At 42.0% G+C, this 18,381-nt stretch overlaps 2 protein-coding genes across 2 annotated transcripts; both read left to right on the forward strand.

The window, feature by feature from the left end:
• Nucleotides 1-5,351: 5,351 nt before the first annotated feature.
• Nucleotides 5,352-6,398, forward strand: LOC125554157 (expansin-A19-like). The gene is made up of 2 exons (XM_048717755.1): nucleotides 5,352-5,563; nucleotides 5,696-6,398. Exons 1-2 carry the CDS (start codon nucleotides 5,407-5,409, stop codon nucleotides 6,325-6,327), a joined length of 789 nt encoding a protein of 262 aa, XP_048573712.1. The 5' UTR covers nucleotides 5,352-5,406; the 3' UTR covers nucleotides 6,328-6,398.
• Nucleotides 6,399-17,187: 10,789 nt separating this feature from the next.
• Nucleotides 17,188-18,141, forward strand: LOC125552679 (expansin-A19-like). The gene is made up of 2 exons (XM_048716308.1): nucleotides 17,188-17,376; nucleotides 17,510-18,141. Exons 1-2 carry the CDS (start codon nucleotides 17,220-17,222, stop codon nucleotides 18,139-18,141), a joined length of 789 nt encoding a protein of 262 aa, XP_048572265.1. The 5' UTR covers nucleotides 17,188-17,219.
• The last annotated feature ends 240 nt before the right edge of the window (nucleotides 18,142-18,381 follow it).

Below are 18,381 nucleotides of genomic sequence, written 5' to 3' on the forward strand. Positions count from 1 at the left end.
TCTTCATCACATCCAAGACCCCGCCGTCGCCACTTGCAGGTCCTCCAATCAAGCCATGTCATTCTCCGCATGTGTCGATCCCTTGGAAATCTTGGCCCAGACATGTCCCAAGGTGTCAACAATAATAGAGCTTCGCGATACCTGGCAAAGCTGGTTATGCTGATGTTGCGAGTGCACACGACCGACCCCTATGCAATTAGGGTGTCCAAAGAGCGCCATATACACAAGTCAATGGTTCCCTTCAAAGAAGAAGTCCGGAACTCGCCGATGGCTAGATCAAAGAGAACTGATCACAGGTAGAACAGTGACTTCAAGCAAAAATCACCAGGGCACTGCCTGTCTGATTATTTTGCGACTCCGACGGAAGGAGGAGGCCGCCGCCGCCCCGGCGCCGAAGTGATGCGGGAAGACTAGCAGACCGTCAATGCCATGCATAGAATGGTGCGAGATCGGGTTTGCGAGGCGCATGTGGGACTAGATCGATTATTATTGACTTGGTAGCCTAATTGATTTAGAGAAAACATGCATGATTATTTGATAATATACATCTCTCTTCGATAGTTGTATTATGTATGCGGGTTATTCTTTTCAGTTATGCTGTTTGAATTACACTCGAATTGCAGCATAAAAAACATGATAAACACACCAAGCCATCAATGTGTATGCAAGTAGACAATATTTTCTTAACACTTAATAATATTTCTGGGTCAATCCTGGTGTTCAGTTTTGGCATTGATGTGTCTCTAGGGGTTTTAGGTATTCTGGGAAAGAATGGGGAGCAAAATCCAAGGCTCACATCATTGACATGGTGCTTGCACCACTCTGGACAGAACTGTCATTCACCTTATAGAGGGGTCAAATGGATGAACTCCGGGCTAAGATGATTTCTGGTGGTGTCCTATGATTCATAGAAGATCACCAATAAGTATCAAGCATCATGGCCAAGCCTAGATTTATGAAACCATTTTTGGAACGCCTAGGACATGAAGTTCAATATTATTCAAGGAAAAATAGTGAACTATGGTACCTCATCTTTTGCATATTTGGTATACACATAACCATGAGATACCAAGTGAATTTTCTTTGATTTTTCTAAGCAGAAAAAGGGGTTTAAATTGAGAATTTATTTTAAAATAAAAAGAAATGTTTTCTCAACTATCGTGGGCTAGGGCAAAATATATGTGAAGTATCTTGGGCAAGAGAAAATTTACCTTGTTTGACTTGAACACATTTGAGAAAAGGAAAAGGTTGCAACATTTCGTGAAGATAACCTACATAAGAAAACTAAATGGAAATAAATTCCATCTTATGCTATGGGCATGTTCCTCTTTGGGTGGCAGGATGCATAGCCAATTTGACAAAGTTAGATCGTGTTTTTTCTAGAAGCTTACACAATCAAGAAAAACTATTACATGGTTTGTTGGGAGAACATTTGTAATACGAAAGCCCGCGGAGGACTTGGCATCATCAATTCAAAGAAAATGAACCTCGCCCTTTTAATCAAGTGGATTTGGAATATTTCTCAAAATGAATCTAGTCTATGGACTCAACTCATAAATGCTAGATACTTCCCAAATTCATCTTTTTTCACCTTCGAAGAAATAGGGCTCTCATTTCTGGAACGGGATCCAAAAATGCAAAGAGATTTTCAACATAGTTGCTCAGTTCTCTATTGGCAACAGGTCCGACACCAAGTTCTGCCTCACTAAATGGCTTCATGATACACATCTTTACACCAAATACCTAGAGCTATTCACGGTTGCTTCTAACCTAGATACCCTCGTTAAGGATGTGCTACGATACAACCAGATCAACCTAGCCTTCCTTAGAAATCTTAGCGATGTGGAGAGAGCATCATGGGACACCTTGCTCCTTAACCTTGGTCAGGTCCAGCTTTCGAACGATCGGGTTGCTATCTGTTGGGGCCTTGAAGCATTGGGTTGCTTCTCGGTCAAATCTACATAGGCTAAACTTATTCATGGTCTCTAGATCCGTTACACCCAGGCTCTTTGGGCCATTGCAGCCCCTCTCAAAATTTGCATGTTTCTCTGGCAAGCAGCCAAGGATCGTCTCCCCTCGGTCATCAACCTCAAAAATGAGATGGAGCTGGCAATGGTTCGTGTGCTCTTTGTGGGGCCCCAGAAGACATGGATCATATTTTGTTCCAATGCATCCTAGCAAAATTATTATGGAGTTGTGTTAGGGAAGGTTTCTCTACACTTGGGACACTCGTTCATCTAGGAGATTCTTCTCCTCCTTGCCGGTATCACGGGTAAATTGCGTAGGATTCTATGGCATGCGTTTGCGGTACTTATGTGGGCTCTTTGGACTAGCTGTTAACTAACTATTCGAAATCACCCCACTGACTACATATTCGAGTGGTCCTTATTTTTCCAGTAGTGGACACCTCTGGGAAAGAGAAAGGATAATGCGGTGGCTCGAGCGGTGAAGAGAGCTTAAGAATGTCCACTTCGTCAACAGAAACAACCTTGCTTGATCCCTTCAAGAATTGGAATTCCCTTTAGTATTCTAGGTCTCTATCTTTGAGATGGCATGTAACTTAGTCTATCTTATGATTGGATTGTAACCCTTGAACTATGCTATGTATGCTGGCCTTGTTGGCTTTATTAATTTAAATTTCGGCGCTCCCTGCGCCTTTTATATAAAAGACCTTGAAAACAACATCCTAAGCCGGCGATCAAACAATGCGCATAGATTTCGGTATCGCACCATAGTTGAAGGGCTTAGTCGTATGAACCATAAAGAGCGGAAGCCAATGAATATCCTTCACAAGATCCTCTAAATAACCTGAGAAACCAAGCTCAACTTCTTCTTCCCATGCAGCTTGCGGCCCGCGAGCTTGTCCTTGATTTCATCGTCATGATGCCATGAGGACTCACCTCCCTCACTAAAACCTGCCATCGACGGATTAGTTGTTAGTTCCTTCTCTCACTTTGCCATGATGACTTCGAACAATCCCTCAGATCAAACACAGACATATTGCACATTGAAGAACTCACAAGCGCGAAGGATCACATCGATTGAGGATGAGATTTCCATGGTTATTATTGGTACTCTGCGCGCGCCTCTAGAAGATGTGGTGGAAGCCTATGAAACTGTAGACCGATTGTGGTCTTCATCTTTTTTTTTGACAGGTTCGAATGTCTACTACTTTTTAATAACAGTGGTTGTGTGCATCACAATTATGCAATAGGCCGAGGTTAACCCCTTTTCAGGAAGAATGTGTATTTAATATGTCTTAACATGTTTAATGCTCATAGTGTAGATGCTGAGGCAAAAAATATAGTTGTCATGGCAATGGTCCTATACATAGATGAAAATGATCGACACTTTGTTATAATGTTGATGTCGTTGTCTACCAAATGCACGATACAGTCAGAAGGTGATGGCGACTGAAGTTCACCATAGTTCATCAACATATAGACTTGACAATTAAATTCAAAAGTTGGTACTTTTAGTTACTCCAAGAAAGAACTGAATAATACACCGTACAGTTTCTTTGGTCCTAAAAGAATAAAGTGGTGAATCTAGCTTAAATTGTTACTGCCAATGTTTTTATCATTCAATACTTCGAGTAGGACCGGTTATCTTTGGATCTTAAAACAGTCTGTCCGGCCTTATAGCTACATGGCCTCTTCCTTTCACATGATAGGAGAAGCATATGAATATTTCCAAAAGGTTGATGTTAATAGTAGTTTTCTCATTACATTTAACACAAAGGAATCTTAACAAAAGAATTCGTACACGAATTGTGATCATAAAATTAAAGCAAAGCACATAGGGAAACTTTATAAGGTGTACACGCATTCAAGTATTCTTTAATAATCCCATTGAATCAAAGGGGCCTTCAAGTAAAGAGTTTTGCTTCGGTACACCCCCTGCCCCTAAAAGTTTACACGAATTATAAAGTTACTAAAGAGGTTATCGCCATATTAGCTTGTAGATCAAACATATTAAATAGATTGAGTTGGATACAAATAACTATATTACTCGTTTTGCTTGAAGGGGCAACTTATAATCTCCACCTTTAAGTTGCACTTTTCGCGCGCGCGCGCGCGCGGGGGGGGGGGGGGGGAAGCAAAGTTCTAACTGAAAAGAATAACCTGCATATATAATACAACGATCGAAGAGAGATGTATATTAATCAAGTGATCATTCATGTTTTCTATAAATCAACTAGGCTACCAAGTACTCCCTCCGTATCAAAATATTTAGACCAAAAAGTGTCTTATATTGTGATACAACGGGAGTAATAATTAACGTTTGTGTAGTAGATTGACCTTGAACAAGAAGCAAAGAAGAGTATGCAATGCATGTTGGATCCGTACGTGGTAGTTACTCACGCATGCGGACTCGAGGGAGCTTTTGGATATTGGGTGCAATCGGTGGGAGACGGTAGCACGAGTTATCTACAACCGGTTTGAATGGCGATCTAATAATAGAATATGTGTTTAGTCATCTTGGCCTATTTTTCGCCGGTTGTGGCAGTTCTCTTTTTACTGATTTGTTTCATGCTCCTTCCGTGAGCTTTTTGGAACTTGGGACTTTGTTTTGAAACTTCAGATCAATAAAATGTTCGCATGTATTATTTTGATGCAGAGGCCCGGGGAAATCCTCCTTTTCAGAAAAATGTTGACTACTTCAATGGTTTCCTCGATCTCCGGTAGTTAGTTTAGAAGGCCGTACTTCAAGGATTTGGAGGGAGTTGGGCTTGCAGTTAGATACAGTTTTAGTTAGTGTTGGCTAGCGGGAATTCCAGCACTACCGAAAGAACAGTTTTTAATGTAAAAGTACTCCGGCTTTCGCTTTCAGCTACTTGCCTATCCAGTTGAAAATTGTACGTTTCAAATGTAGGTAGCAAAGAAAATTGAACGGTTGCATATTCTCTTCTCTGGTGTAAAATACGACTGATGCCTTAATTGAACGGTTGCATCTTCTCTCAATGGTATAGGAAGAAGTTCTCTCCCGATGCCTTAATTGAACGGTTGCTGATCATTTCTAATTGTATAAAAGCGAGCTAGCTTTAGCTGCTACAAGCTATAGACTTAGTAGACTAGACTCTGGAAGCATGTCAAATTAGTTGTATTCAGTTAACCTATCATTTTGAATGTAGTTAATTAAGGAACGACATACCGATCAGACTTGCGTTCAATGATTAGAGCGCCCAAGTCTATCGGTGGAGGTTGCGTCCATACGATCGTTGGAACCGCGATCTCATATGTTAGTTAATTAAGATGACAATCATTCCTCTCGATCTCATACGCTAGCTAGATCCTATTTAAGCACCACCATTGTGGCAATCATTCCTCAGCTCCAAATCCACTCTCGATCGCCACAATATCTACCAAGATAAGCTAGCTGCGAGAGAAGCTCAATCATCTCTCCATGTTTCTCGGACTCTCGAGCAGACAGATGGCAGCTGGGATGCGCTTCCTGCAGCTGTTCGCCGCTGTTCTCGCGTTCTACTTCGCGCCGGCCAATTCCGATTGGATCCCGGCCACCGCCACCTTCTACGGCGGCGCCGACGGCTCCGACACAATGGGTAAGCTAGCTAATCAAGACTAAATTATGTCTTGCTCCGGCACCATCAACTTTTCCAATATTAAAATTACGGTACGCATGCAATGCGTTGCGTGTGTGCGTGTCTGAATGTGTTTGCATGTGCAATATCCAGGTGGCGCGTGTGGGTACGAGAACCTCTACGTTGCAGGGTATGGGATCAACAATGTGGCGCTGAGCACGGCGCTGTTCAATGATGGTGCATCGTGCGGGCAATGCTACGTCATCATCTGCGACACCAGCAAGTCGGATATGTGCAAGCCCGGCACGTCCATCACCGTGTCCGCCAGCAACTTCTGCCCTCCCAACTGGGATCTCCCCAGCGACAACGGCGGGTGGTGCAACCCTCCTCGACACCACTTCGACATGTCACAGCCCGCCTGGGAGAACATCGGCATCTACCGTGCCGGCATCATCCCCGTCTTCTACCAGCAGGTCAAGTGCTGGAGGCAGGGCGGCGTGCGGTTCACCATCAACGGCTTCAACTACTTCGAGCTGGTGCTCGTGGCCAACATTGGCGGGAGCGGGTCGATCAAGAGCATGTCGGTGAAAGGGACCAACACCGCGTGGATCCCCATGTCCAGGAACTGGGGTGCCAACTGGCACTGCCTCTCGGGGCTAGTCGGGCAGGCGCTCAGCTTCGCCATCACCTCCACCGGCGGCCAGTACCTCACCTTTCAGGATGTCGTGCCGGCCTGGTGGCAGTTCGGGCAAACCTTCTCCACCTGGCACCAATTCGACTACTAGACAAACACTAGAATGCACACTACTAGTATTGTCGATGTGGTGTTGATGTACATGTAATTTCTCATCTATACGTATGATTGTTTCTTTGATTCATTTTGTTTAACTGTTCTGTCCCGATCGTGTGGCAAAACACTAAAGAGTGAAGACTAAACTTTAAAAATATGCAACCTCACATGTTCAAGGATTCACTACGGTAATATGCTTCTTTGTTATGTGTCGGGGTGTTTGTGAAGCGCTTTCCAGCGGGCACTCGAGAAATAGATCTTTGTCGGGTGCTTTCGAAAATACACCCGGCAAAAACTAAGCAACTGCAGAGAATTCAGAGATAGTGCTTATATAGGAAGAACATACAGGAACCTGCAACATCCTTGGCTGGATGGGATTTGGTTTGCAGACCCAAAAAACAAGGGAGGTTTTGGTATTCTCTATATTGGGGTTCAAAATGAGGCTATGCTTTTAAAGCATGCACATAGATTCTACAACAAACATGATATTTCTTGGGTGCATCTGATATGGAATTGCTACTATCATGGTAGAGTACCACATGCTACTTCTTTGTGTGGCACCTCTTGGTGGAAAGATATTGCAAGCCTTTTTTGACAAGTTTGGGGCCATTTCTTTGGTAGAACTCAACCAAGGGTACTCTGTCCTTTTTTGGTCTGACCAATAGAGGATAGATGGCTTAGTTGTATCTTCGCAGTAGAGGATTAAGATATTGTTCTCTTATGCAACAGGCATGTTAGTTTCAGCCAAGGAGGTTTTAAGCAGTGATGATTTTATACAATCCTTCAATCTACCTCGTTTTTCCCAAGCCTATCAGGAATTTGGGGTTTTGAAGTATCTCACCTCTTCACCCTCAAGAGAAGATTGTAAGCAGGATGTTTGGTTGATCTCCAAGGGAGATGTGCCTTATAAAATTATCCATGGCCCCTAGATCCATTAGGCCAAGGCTCTTTGGGCCACTGTCGTCCCTCTCAAAATTTGCATTTTCCTCTGACAAGTGACCAAAGATCGTCTCCACTCGGCCATTTTCCTCTGACAAGTGACCAAAGGAGGTTTAGCAGTGATGATTTTATACAATCCTTCAATCTACCTCGTTTTTCCCAAGCCTATCAGGAATTTGGGGTTTTGAAGTATCTCATCTCTTCACCCTCAAGAGAAGATTGTAAGCAGGATGTTTGCTTGATCTCCAAGGGAGATGTGCCTTATAAAAGAAAAGATTTATTATGACATAATTCATAATCCTATTGTATCAAATCCTATATTAAATTGGATCTGGAAGAGTTGTTGTAAAATGAAAATCAAAGTGTTTGTCTGGATTTGATTACGGGCAGGTTGAATACAAAGGACATGCTTTAGAGGAGGCACTCGAATGTAGCTGATGGGACATCTTGTGTCATTTTCCTCACTGGTGTTAGGGAGGACATGGATCATCACTTATTCTATGTAATTTCTATGTCAGGGAATGGAACTATCTGCGGATTTGCTGGCAAGTGCGGGATGTTATGAGGCAACTTTTGTGCATGATAAAAAGGATTTCAATAAATCATTCTTTGCGGAAGTGGTATTCTTGGCTTATTGGAATATTTGGGTATCTAGAAATGTCAGGATCTTGAGAAATGATAGACCAGCATTTTTTTGGTGGGGAAGTTGTTTTGTGCATGAAGTCTCGCTCCCTATTGACCATAGGATTAAGCCTAGTCATAGGGATTGTCTCATGAGAAGGGTTCCTTACCTCTTTTTTTCCTTTTATTGTGGCTTTAGCCCCTTTGCATATTGTGGGGGGGGGGGGGGTGGTGGGGGGGGGGGGGGGCAACAGTTCACCTTCAAAAAGAAAATATGACACAAGGTAAACTCAAGGCTTGCCTAGTGTTACACTCAGCAAAGACACGTCTTCTCGAGAAACAAGTTTCTCATATAAACATGCTTCTCGAGATAGACTGGTTAATTGATAATCGGTTTGACTAAAATTACATCCCAACTAATCGGTTTGGCTAAAATGTAGTTTCTCATATAAACATGTTTTTCTTGAATTTTCTGAATGCACCTAATTATGAGAACAAAACTAGAGAACCTAAATGGACACCTTATGGTAAAAGGCAACTTGTTGTGGCAGAAGGCAAGTAATAGTATAATCCTACTTCTAGCAGGTTGCCTCTTATGAATTGTATGTGCGGGAATACATTTTCAAGCCAATGTTTCTGCTGTTCTCAAGAATTCTTTTATGCAATTTTTAGAGTTTGTACTGCTATTTTTAAATGAAAATTAGGCTGGCGGAATGTAGCGTCGGTTACTTCACATTTGACTTTGAAACTTTTTCTTCGCTCAACATACACCGTCACATGTTCCATGTCAGAATTATGCATTTTTCAGAGTTCATTTGCTATATTTATTTCATTTCATTTATTTCTAAGCATTTAGTGAATATGGAATTCAAACATTAATTGCAGGTGCATAAAAAGTTAGCAAAATTGGGTTGAAAATCCTATTTGTATTCTTGAATCCATGTTTATGTCTTATCCAAGAAAACAAAATGAATTCCAATTGTCAAGGTGCCAAAACTCGACCCCGAACATGGAGCTTGTAGGTTATTTAATTTTTAAAAATGCAAACGAAGTCAGGAAGACGTGAAACTTGGCATGGTGTATCATATGTCATATCAATATGTTGTGGTAAACTATTGAGAAGGTTTCTCAAAAGTTGTGGCGTGCACTACTTGAAATGCGGACCATCTTCGAGAAGGAATTTTGGTTTCCATACGGAAAGAGGCAGGTTTAAAGGCAAAGTGTCGATTGATGCATCATTTAAACTTGATTTTTTTTTTCTATGCTCAACATACAACATCACATGTTTCATGTCAGAATTTCACATTTTTCAGGGTTCATTTGTTATATTTAAGTCATTTAGTGGACTTCTAGGCATTTAGTAAATCTAATTCAAATTTGAACTACAAGTGCATGAAAAGTTTCCAAAACTGGGTTGAAAAATCCTCTTTGTGTTCTAGACTTTATGTTTAGGCATTATACAAGAAAAAAGTGGGATTCCAAACATCAGGATGACAAGATTTGACCCCTGACATGGAGCGTATTGGTTGTTTCAATCAAAAAATGCAAATGAAGTCTAAAAAGATGAAACCTTGCATGGTGACATTATATGATCCATACATGTCGTGCTAAAAAATAGAAGGTTTTTGTAAAAATTATGACGTACATTGCTTAGACCGAACCATCTTCGTTGAAGGATCGTGATATAATCAAAATTCTATCTACAAGTTCATGATATAATGGACAAAATGGGTAGAAAAAAAAATCAAATTTAGGTTATTAAGTGTATTTGTAGGCATATTTGTGCATACCAGTATAATTTTAATTGCATGATAAATTTTAATTAAAGATGATGAAAAAAATGTTTCGTTGAGCTCAAACTTCGCTGTTTTGCTTTGAATCTTCATTGTTTGAAAACTACACATCCAAAACTATATAATAAAAATATATTCATTATTTGAAAAAACTACACATATAAAAAATAAATGTTCATCTATTGATTTTATATTAAACTATTCTTACTCCCTCTAAATATATAGTTATAGTGCAAACATGTCAGTATTGATGAAAACACTAACCTTCTTTAAAAAATTGAACTGTGACAGGTGAACCATGACCAGGGCCACGTGAAGCTGACTTACTAAAATGTAAGCTGATTCAATTCCCCATTAGCTACCTCAACCTCCTCATAGCCGACAAAATCATCTTCACCTCTGATTGGGATCACCCGTTAAGTGGAAAAGTGTGTTGATTTGTGGCAAGGTAAACTCATATCATCTAGGGCGAGGCTGGCCCTTACGAACGTGTGCATCTAGGCCATTCCATCTTATGACAAGGGCTTGTTCGTTCCTCTTGGATGATAGGACACACATCCGATTCGACAAATTTAGATTGTGTTTCTTCTCAAAGTTGACCCTATCAAGCAAAAATATCACATGGTCGTTGCGAGGACATTTTTAAGCCAAGAGCACATGGAGGACTTGGCATCACAAAATTCAAAGAAAATGAACCTCGCCCTTTTAACCAAGTGGATTTGGATGATTTCTCAAAACGACTTTAGTCTATTGGCTTGGTTCTTAAAGGTTAAATACTACCCAAATTCATCTTTTTTCACTTCGAGAAAAAAAAAGGCTCTCAATCATAGAATGAGATCCAGAAATGCAAAGATATTTTTAACTTCGGTGACCAGTTCTCTATTGGAAACATGGCTGACACCAAATTACGGCTCACCAAAATGGCTTCATGATACGTCGCTTTATGCCAAATACCTAGATCTACTCATGGCTACTTCTGGCCCCTATATCCTTGTCAAGAATGTGCTATGACACAACCAGATTAACTTAGGCTTCCTTAGAATCCTAGCGACACAGAGACGGTATCATGGGACACCTTGATCCTCAACCTTGGTCAGGTCCAGCTTTCAAACGATGGGATATTATCCACTGGGACCTTGTGAATTGGCTACTTCACGGTCAAATCTACATACACTAAAATTATCCATGGCCCTAGATCCATTAGGCTAAGGCTCTTTGGGCCACTGTCGTCCCTCTTAAAATTTGCATTTTCCTCTGACAAGTGACCAAAGATCGTCTCCACTCGGCCATCAACCTCAAAACTGACATGGACCTGAGAATGGTTCAAGTGCTCTTTGTGGGCCCCTAGAAGATGTGGATCATATTCTGTTCCAATGCCCGCCAGCCAAATTATGAAGGAGTTATGTTTGGGAATGTTTCAGCTGCACTTGGGACCCTCATTCATTCTAGTAGATTCTTCTCCTCCTCCTCGATACCTGGGGTAAAATACTAAGGATTGTGTGGCATACGGGCCATGCGTGGGCTCTTTGGACTAGCCGCAACAAACTGCCTACTGAGAGAAAGATATCGAGTCGGCCCGCTCACTACATATTCAAGTTGCTGAATATTAGTTGGGCTACAGGCCCACTTAACAATTTCAGAAAACCTCTAAGGGCCCATGCTGTCAATTGAGTGGTGGGGAAGTTTAGTCCTACATGGCTAGTTGAGAGAGATGTACACCAACTTATAAGGTGAGCTCTTCTCCCACTAGTATGAGTTGGTGTGAAGGAAGGAGAGGTGTTCCACACGCGCGCTCCTCCTCCGCCGCCCGCCACGCCACGCGCCACGCGCCACGCCACGGGTTGCGGGAATGAGCGGTCAAAATTGGAGAGTCCATTGCAGACACAAAATGAATGTGAGACGTCATATTCATTGCGGAAATTAAAATGTTCATAATAAATATGTTTTTATTGTGGAGATGGAAAGGTCTGTAATTAAATGGTTTTATTGCTGGGCCGTTCTCCTACCCGACTGGCTATATATATGAGGCATCGCAGTTCAGCTCCATGCGCTCAGGGCCGGTTCTGAGGGGGGGCGGGAGGGGCGGCCGCCCCGGGCCCCCGAGTAAGAAGGGGCCCCCGATGGCTTGCTTTCCATATATACGTGATATTAGCCCATGTGTAGACAGATTCTAAAGAAACGGGAAAAAGGTAACAAATCGCAATCTTCTCGGCTTGCCGTACGAGGCGCAATCTTCTGCTTCTACTCCGCTTCCCCACTTGGCAACTAATCCGCCCCAAGGTCTACTGCTCCCCCGCCCGTATCTTCTATTCGTGATTTTTCTGCTGCTATCCGTGATTAGTGGAACTTCCTCTTTTCAGATTTCCTGTCGAAGAAGAAATTAACCCCAAGTACAAATTTTTCAGATTTCAATCAAACTCCTCTTCAACGCAGATCCCTCTTTTTCTGTAGTCTTTACAGGTCGTTCATTCGTTTTATGAAGATGAAGATCCATCCTTTTCGAAAAATGAAGATGAAGATCATCACCGTACATATCTCTTTCTCACACTCCGATTTCTTCTGTTGTTTGGGATTAGAAAAGAGGAGCTCAGATTTTTGGTCGTGACTAATAAGAAGCAGCAAAATCTTGCAATTTTTAATCTTCTACCCTCCATGTACCTTGTTCCGAGCCTTTGTTAGCAATTTTTTATTTTATTAACAGGGTTTTTAATTTATTGTTTCATTTGTATGTGTGGCAATTATCAAGATGTTATTTAGAATGTATCCATCTGGTAATGAGTAAATAAAATAAAGTTGCATATGAGTTGATTGATTTTCAGAAAGGAGATATTGACATTTTTAAACAACTGATGCAAGTACTTCTACTAGAAATTCTGAAAAATGCCTTTTGTTACTGTTGAAGAACAACCCAGTGAGAATAGGATGATAATACTAGAGTAGGCACAAACCTAATAGAAAAATATAATTGCCAATTGAGAAAAGCAACCAATTTTTCTGTGAATGCTTATGACCTTTATTTGTTGGATAGTCAACATGACAAGGCAACACAAATTATAGCGCATCGAGAATTTAGTTGCAATTGAAATAGAGAAAAATGTGGCCTTAGGGCCCCTTTAAGCCGTCTTGCCCCGGGCCCCCGAAATCTCAGGAACGGCCCTGCATGCGCTTCACACCTCCATTGCTCCCTGGTCGTTCCTTTCACTACTGCTGCCCTCGGTGATCCCATCCCGTCTACCGCGTACATGGCTGACGGGAGAGCAGGCCTCCGAAACCCCGCTTCTCCAGATCCTGTACGGGAGAGAGGCGATTAGGTTTTTGGGGAGCGTCTCCTACGCGACTGCTCGCCTTGGTTCAACTACTTCATCTACGTCGACTACTTCTGCGTCACCTTCATCTTCACCATGAGCACTGACTCCGATCGTGCGGCTGCCGAGAAGGCTGCTGCGGACAAGAGGATCGCAGACGAGGCCGACGTCTCCGCTGTTGCTACGGCCGACTGGTCTACTGGAGGGTATAACACATTTACACCGCTCCTGTTTACTTTCATGTGTGCAGTACTAATGGTTTGCATAGATGTTTCTACTATCTGCCTAGTACGTGTGTACATCATCAAAATTCAGTATGTCATTAGCACTGCCTATGTCATTGTTCATGATTTATTATTGGATTAAATTAATCAAACAATTGCTTAATTTCTCAACACAAGTGTCCTTATCTTTCAGCAGTGGAGACCTATGGGAAAGAGAAAAGGTGGCGAGGTAGCTCGAGCGGTACAGATCCACCTTAATGATGTTCACTTCGTCAATAGAAACATGCCTCATTGGTATCTTCGTTGGGTGTCCCATTTGTCTATGTTATATTCTAGGTCCATGTATCTTTGACATGGCTTGTAACTTACATCGATCTTATGCTCGGATTGTAACCCTTTAACTATATTATGTATATTGGCCTTGTTGGCTTTATTAATTGAAAGTCGGGTACTCCGCCTTTTATCTAAAAAAACCTTGAAGACAACATCCAGAGCTAGGGACCAAGCACTGCACATCGATTTCAATAGCGCAGGATGGTGGAAGGGCTTAGTCATATGAAACCTAAAGAGTGTAAGCCAACGACTATGATTTACCAGATCTAATTCACCCAAAAAGTCGAGCTCGACCTCTTCTTCCCCATGCGGCTTGAGGCCCGCGAGGATTTCTTCGATTTCAGCGTCGTGATGCGATGAGGACTCCCTCATACCAAACACAGATGGATTGCATGCTGGAGAACTCTCAGCCATGAAGGATCGCAATGATCGAGGATGAGATTTCCATGGTTATGATGGGTACTCCTGCATGTGCTGCCAAAAGATTTTATGGAACCCTATGAAACTCTAGACAGGTTGTGGTCTGCATCTTTATTTTTTGTTTTGACTGGTTTACATGTTTGCTACTTTTTAATAATGATTGTTGTGTGCATCACAATTATGCAGTTGGCCAAGGTTAACCCCTTTTCTGAAATGATGTGGTTTTAATATATCTTACATGTTTAATACTTAGAGTGCAGACGTCAAGGCAAAAGTATTGTTGACAAGGCAGAGGTGCTGTACATACATGAAAATGATCGACAACTTGGTTATAATGTAGATATCGTTGTCTAATCAACAGGTCCGTGATACAGTTTGAAGGTGATGGTGACTGAAGTTCATCAACGCATATACTTGACTGTCGAATTAAAAAGTTGGTACTTTTAATTTACTTCATGAAATAACTGGATGATACACAGTACCATTTTCATTGGTCCTAAAAGAATAAAATGGTAAGTCTAGCTTGAGTTGTTACTGGAAATGTTTTGATCATTCAATATGCTTCGAGCAGGACAGATTATCTTTGGATCTTAAAACAATTTGCCCAACCTTATAGCTACATGGCCTCTTCATTTCACTTCATAGGACACAAATTCTAGAAAATTGGATAATATAAGAATTTGCAACAAATAATTATTGATGGTGCCACATAAAAGCATATGAATATTTCCAAAACATTGAAGTTAATTGAAGTTTTCTCATTAAATTTGACACAAAGGAATCTTAACAAAATAATTCATGCATGAATTGTGATAGCACAAATATAGCAAAACAGATAGCAGAACATTTATGAGGATTACACGCATTCAAATATTCTTTAATAATCCCATTGAATCAAAGGGGCCTTCAAGTAATTTGCAAAGTTTGGTCAACCCGAAAACCCTAGAACACTAATTGGTTTTCTCCACAAATAAGTGATCAACTTTATGGTTTTTTTAAGTTAGCATGGACATTGGATGCATGAAGCAAAATTAATGGTATTCATATAACAAAACCAGCCTGAAGAGTTTCACGTAAGAAATTATGTTGCAGACACAACTGTCGTATAGTTGCATGATTGTAATTGATCATATGGCTCATTCAGTTGACAGGGATTAAGTAAATAATATATGCTTGCATACACATTGATGCCTTGGTATGCTTATCATGTTTCTTATGCTGCACTCCGAGTGTAATTCAAACAGGCTAACTGATAAGAATAACCCGCATATATAATACAGCTATTGAGGAAAGATGTACATTAATCAAGTAATCATGCATGTTTTCTCTAAGTAAATTAGGCTACCAAGTAATAATGCTGGTTTAGTCGTCTGGCCTCCACAAGAAGCAAAGAAGAGGACGCAATGCATGCATATTGTTTGACTACTTCAATGGTTTGCTCGATATATGGTAGTTAGTTTAGAATGCGACAGTCGGTTGTGGAGCTGCAAGGATTTGGAGAGAGTTGGGCTTGCAGTTAGAGACAGTTTTAGTTAGTGTTGGCTAGCAGGAATTCCAGCACTACCTAAAGAATAGTTTTTAATGTAAAAATACTCCGGCTTTCGCTTTCAGCTACTTGCCTATCCAGTTGAAAATTGTACATTCCGAATGTAGGTAGCAAAGAAAATTGGACGGTTGCATATTATCTGGTGCGAAATACGACTGATGCCTTAATTGAACGGTTGCATCTTCTCTCAATCAGTGTATAGGAAGAAGTTTTCTCCTGATACGTTGATTGAACAGTTGCTAATCATCTCTAATTCCACAAAAGCGAGCTAGCTTTTGCTGCCACTACAAGCTATAGACTTAGTAGACTAGACTCTGGAAGCATGTTAAATTAGTTGTATTCAGTTAACCTATCATTTTGAATGTAGTTAATTAAGAAACGACATACCGATCAGACTTGCGTTCAATGATTAGAGCGCGCAAGTCCATCGGTGGAGGTTGCATCCATACGATCGTTGGAACCGCGATCTCATATGTTAGTTAATTATAAGACGACAATCATTCCTCTCGATCTCATATGCTAGCTAGATCCTATTTAGAGAGAATTCCTTATTTAACACTACCCTAAAATATGATGCCCTATTTGACACTGAAAAAATATTTCTTCCCTATCTAACTTCAACTTTAAATTTTGTTCCCAATATAACACTTTCATCCATTTTCTGAGGTAACAGTGTTAAATGGCACATAAAATGACATTTTTGCCCTCAAACATCTATTTGATCTTTTTTTTGCGGGGTATCTATCTGATCATTAGCTGGGGGTGCGCCCTTTCCTTTCTCTTGTATCTCTCTGGGTCCGCCCTCTCCTTTCCCTTGTATATCTTCTGATGTTTGTGCGTGAGTTCTTCCTGGATGCTATGTGCGTGTATGATGGGTGCGTGAGTTCCCCTTGTGATGCCTGCGTATGAGTGGGTCAGACGCATCGCAGCAGTCCGGATATTCTGGATCGTTGATGCCTTTCCTTGCCCCCACGACCAAGTTGATCGGTTCCTAGTCAACACGCCTGGAAATAAAAAAATTCTTTAACCATACATACACAGGTGTATGAGTATTCAGGTATGTATGTGTGCTTGCATGTACGCGCGTGGATATTCAAGTATGTATACGTGTGTCTTCGGCCGCCGCAGATATTCAGGTATGTACAAACGATAAGTATCGGATGGCCATGATCATGTCATCACCGTGTACTTGCTCACAATGCATCCATGGATGGGTACGTGAAGGAGAACCCACATGCATGAATGAGTCACTAACTAATGTGCCAGTACACGTGTGTGTGCTTGCCGTTGTTATTGTTTTTTTCTTCTTTTTCTACAACGCCAAGTATAAGTATTTTGATATAGCTCCGTACAAAACCACTTCAAAGAAAAAAAAACACAGAGGCATGGGAAAGAGGAGTAAAAAATATCATATATTAGTTACAGGGGTAATATTGTCATTTCATGTGCAAGTTAACACTGTTAGCTCACAAAACGGATGGAAGTGTTATATTGGGAACAAAGTTTAGAGTCCGGGTTAGATAGGGAAGAAATATTTTATCAGTGTTAAATAGGGAAGATGATTTTAAAGTAGTGTTATATAAGGAATTCTTTCTCCTATTTAAGCACCACCATTGACGCAATCATTCCTCACCTCCAAATCCACCCTCGATCACCACAATATCTACCAAGCTAGCTAGCTGCGAGAGAAGCTCAATCATCTCTCCATGTTTCTGGGACTCTCGAGCAGAAAGATGGCAGTTGGGATGCGCTTCCTACAGCTGTTCGCCGCCGTTCTCGCGTTCTGCTTCGTGCCGGCCAATTCCGACTGGATCCCGGCCACCGCCACCTTCTACGGCGGCGCCGACGGCTCCGACACAATGGGTAAGCTAGCTTATCAAGACTTAATTCCGGCTTGCTCCGGCACCATCAATTTTCCCAATATTACAATTTACGGTATGCATGCAATGCATTGCGTGTGTGCGTGTCTGAATGTGTTTGCATGTGCAATATCTAGGTGGCGCGTGTGGGTACGAGAACCTATATGTTGCAGGGTACGGGATCAACAACGTGGCGCTGAGCACGGCGTTGTTCAATGACGGTGCATCATGCGGGCAATGCTACGCCATCATCTGCGACACCAGCAAGACGGATATGTGCAAGCCCGGCACGTCCATCACCGTGTCCGCCACCAACTTCTGCCCTCCCAACTGGGATCTCCCCAGCGACAACAGCGGGTGGTGCAACCCTCCTCGACACCACTTCGACATGTCACAGCCCTCCTGGGAGAACATCGGCATCTACCGTGCCGGCATCATCCCCGTCTTCTACCAGCAGGTCAAGTGTTGGAAGCAGGGCGGCGTTCGGTTCACCATCAACGGCTTCAACTACTTCGAGCTGGTGCTCGTGGCCAACATCGCCGGGAGCGGGTCAATTAAGAGCATGTCGGTGAAAGGGACCAACACCGCGTGGATCCCGATGTCCAGGAACTGGGGCGCCAACTGGCACTGCCTCTCGGGACTGGTGGGGCAGGCGCTCAGCTTCGCTATCACCTCGACCGGAGGCCAGTACCTTGTCTTCCAGGATGTCGTGCCGGCCTGGTGGCAGTTTGGACAAACCTTCACCACCTGGCGCCAGTTCGACTACTAGAACAAATACTACTGGTATTATCAAATCATTTCTGGACATACAGACTACCACTATTATTATCGACGAGGTGTCGTTGTACATGTAATTTCTCATCTACACGTATGATTGTTTCTTTGATTTATTTTCATTAACTGTTCGGTTCCTCAATCTACTGTAAATTGTAGCCTCACCTATTCAAAGATTATTTGGTGTCAAACTACTAGAGGAGACCAATGTTTAATATGAACCCTCAAACCACCG

The sequence above is a fragment of the Triticum urartu genome, chromosome 4 (genome assembly GCF_003073215.2).
Source record: "Triticum urartu cultivar G1812 chromosome 4, Tu2.1, whole genome shotgun sequence".
Taxonomy (NCBI): Eukaryota; Viridiplantae; Streptophyta; class Magnoliopsida; order Poales; family Poaceae; genus Triticum; species Triticum urartu.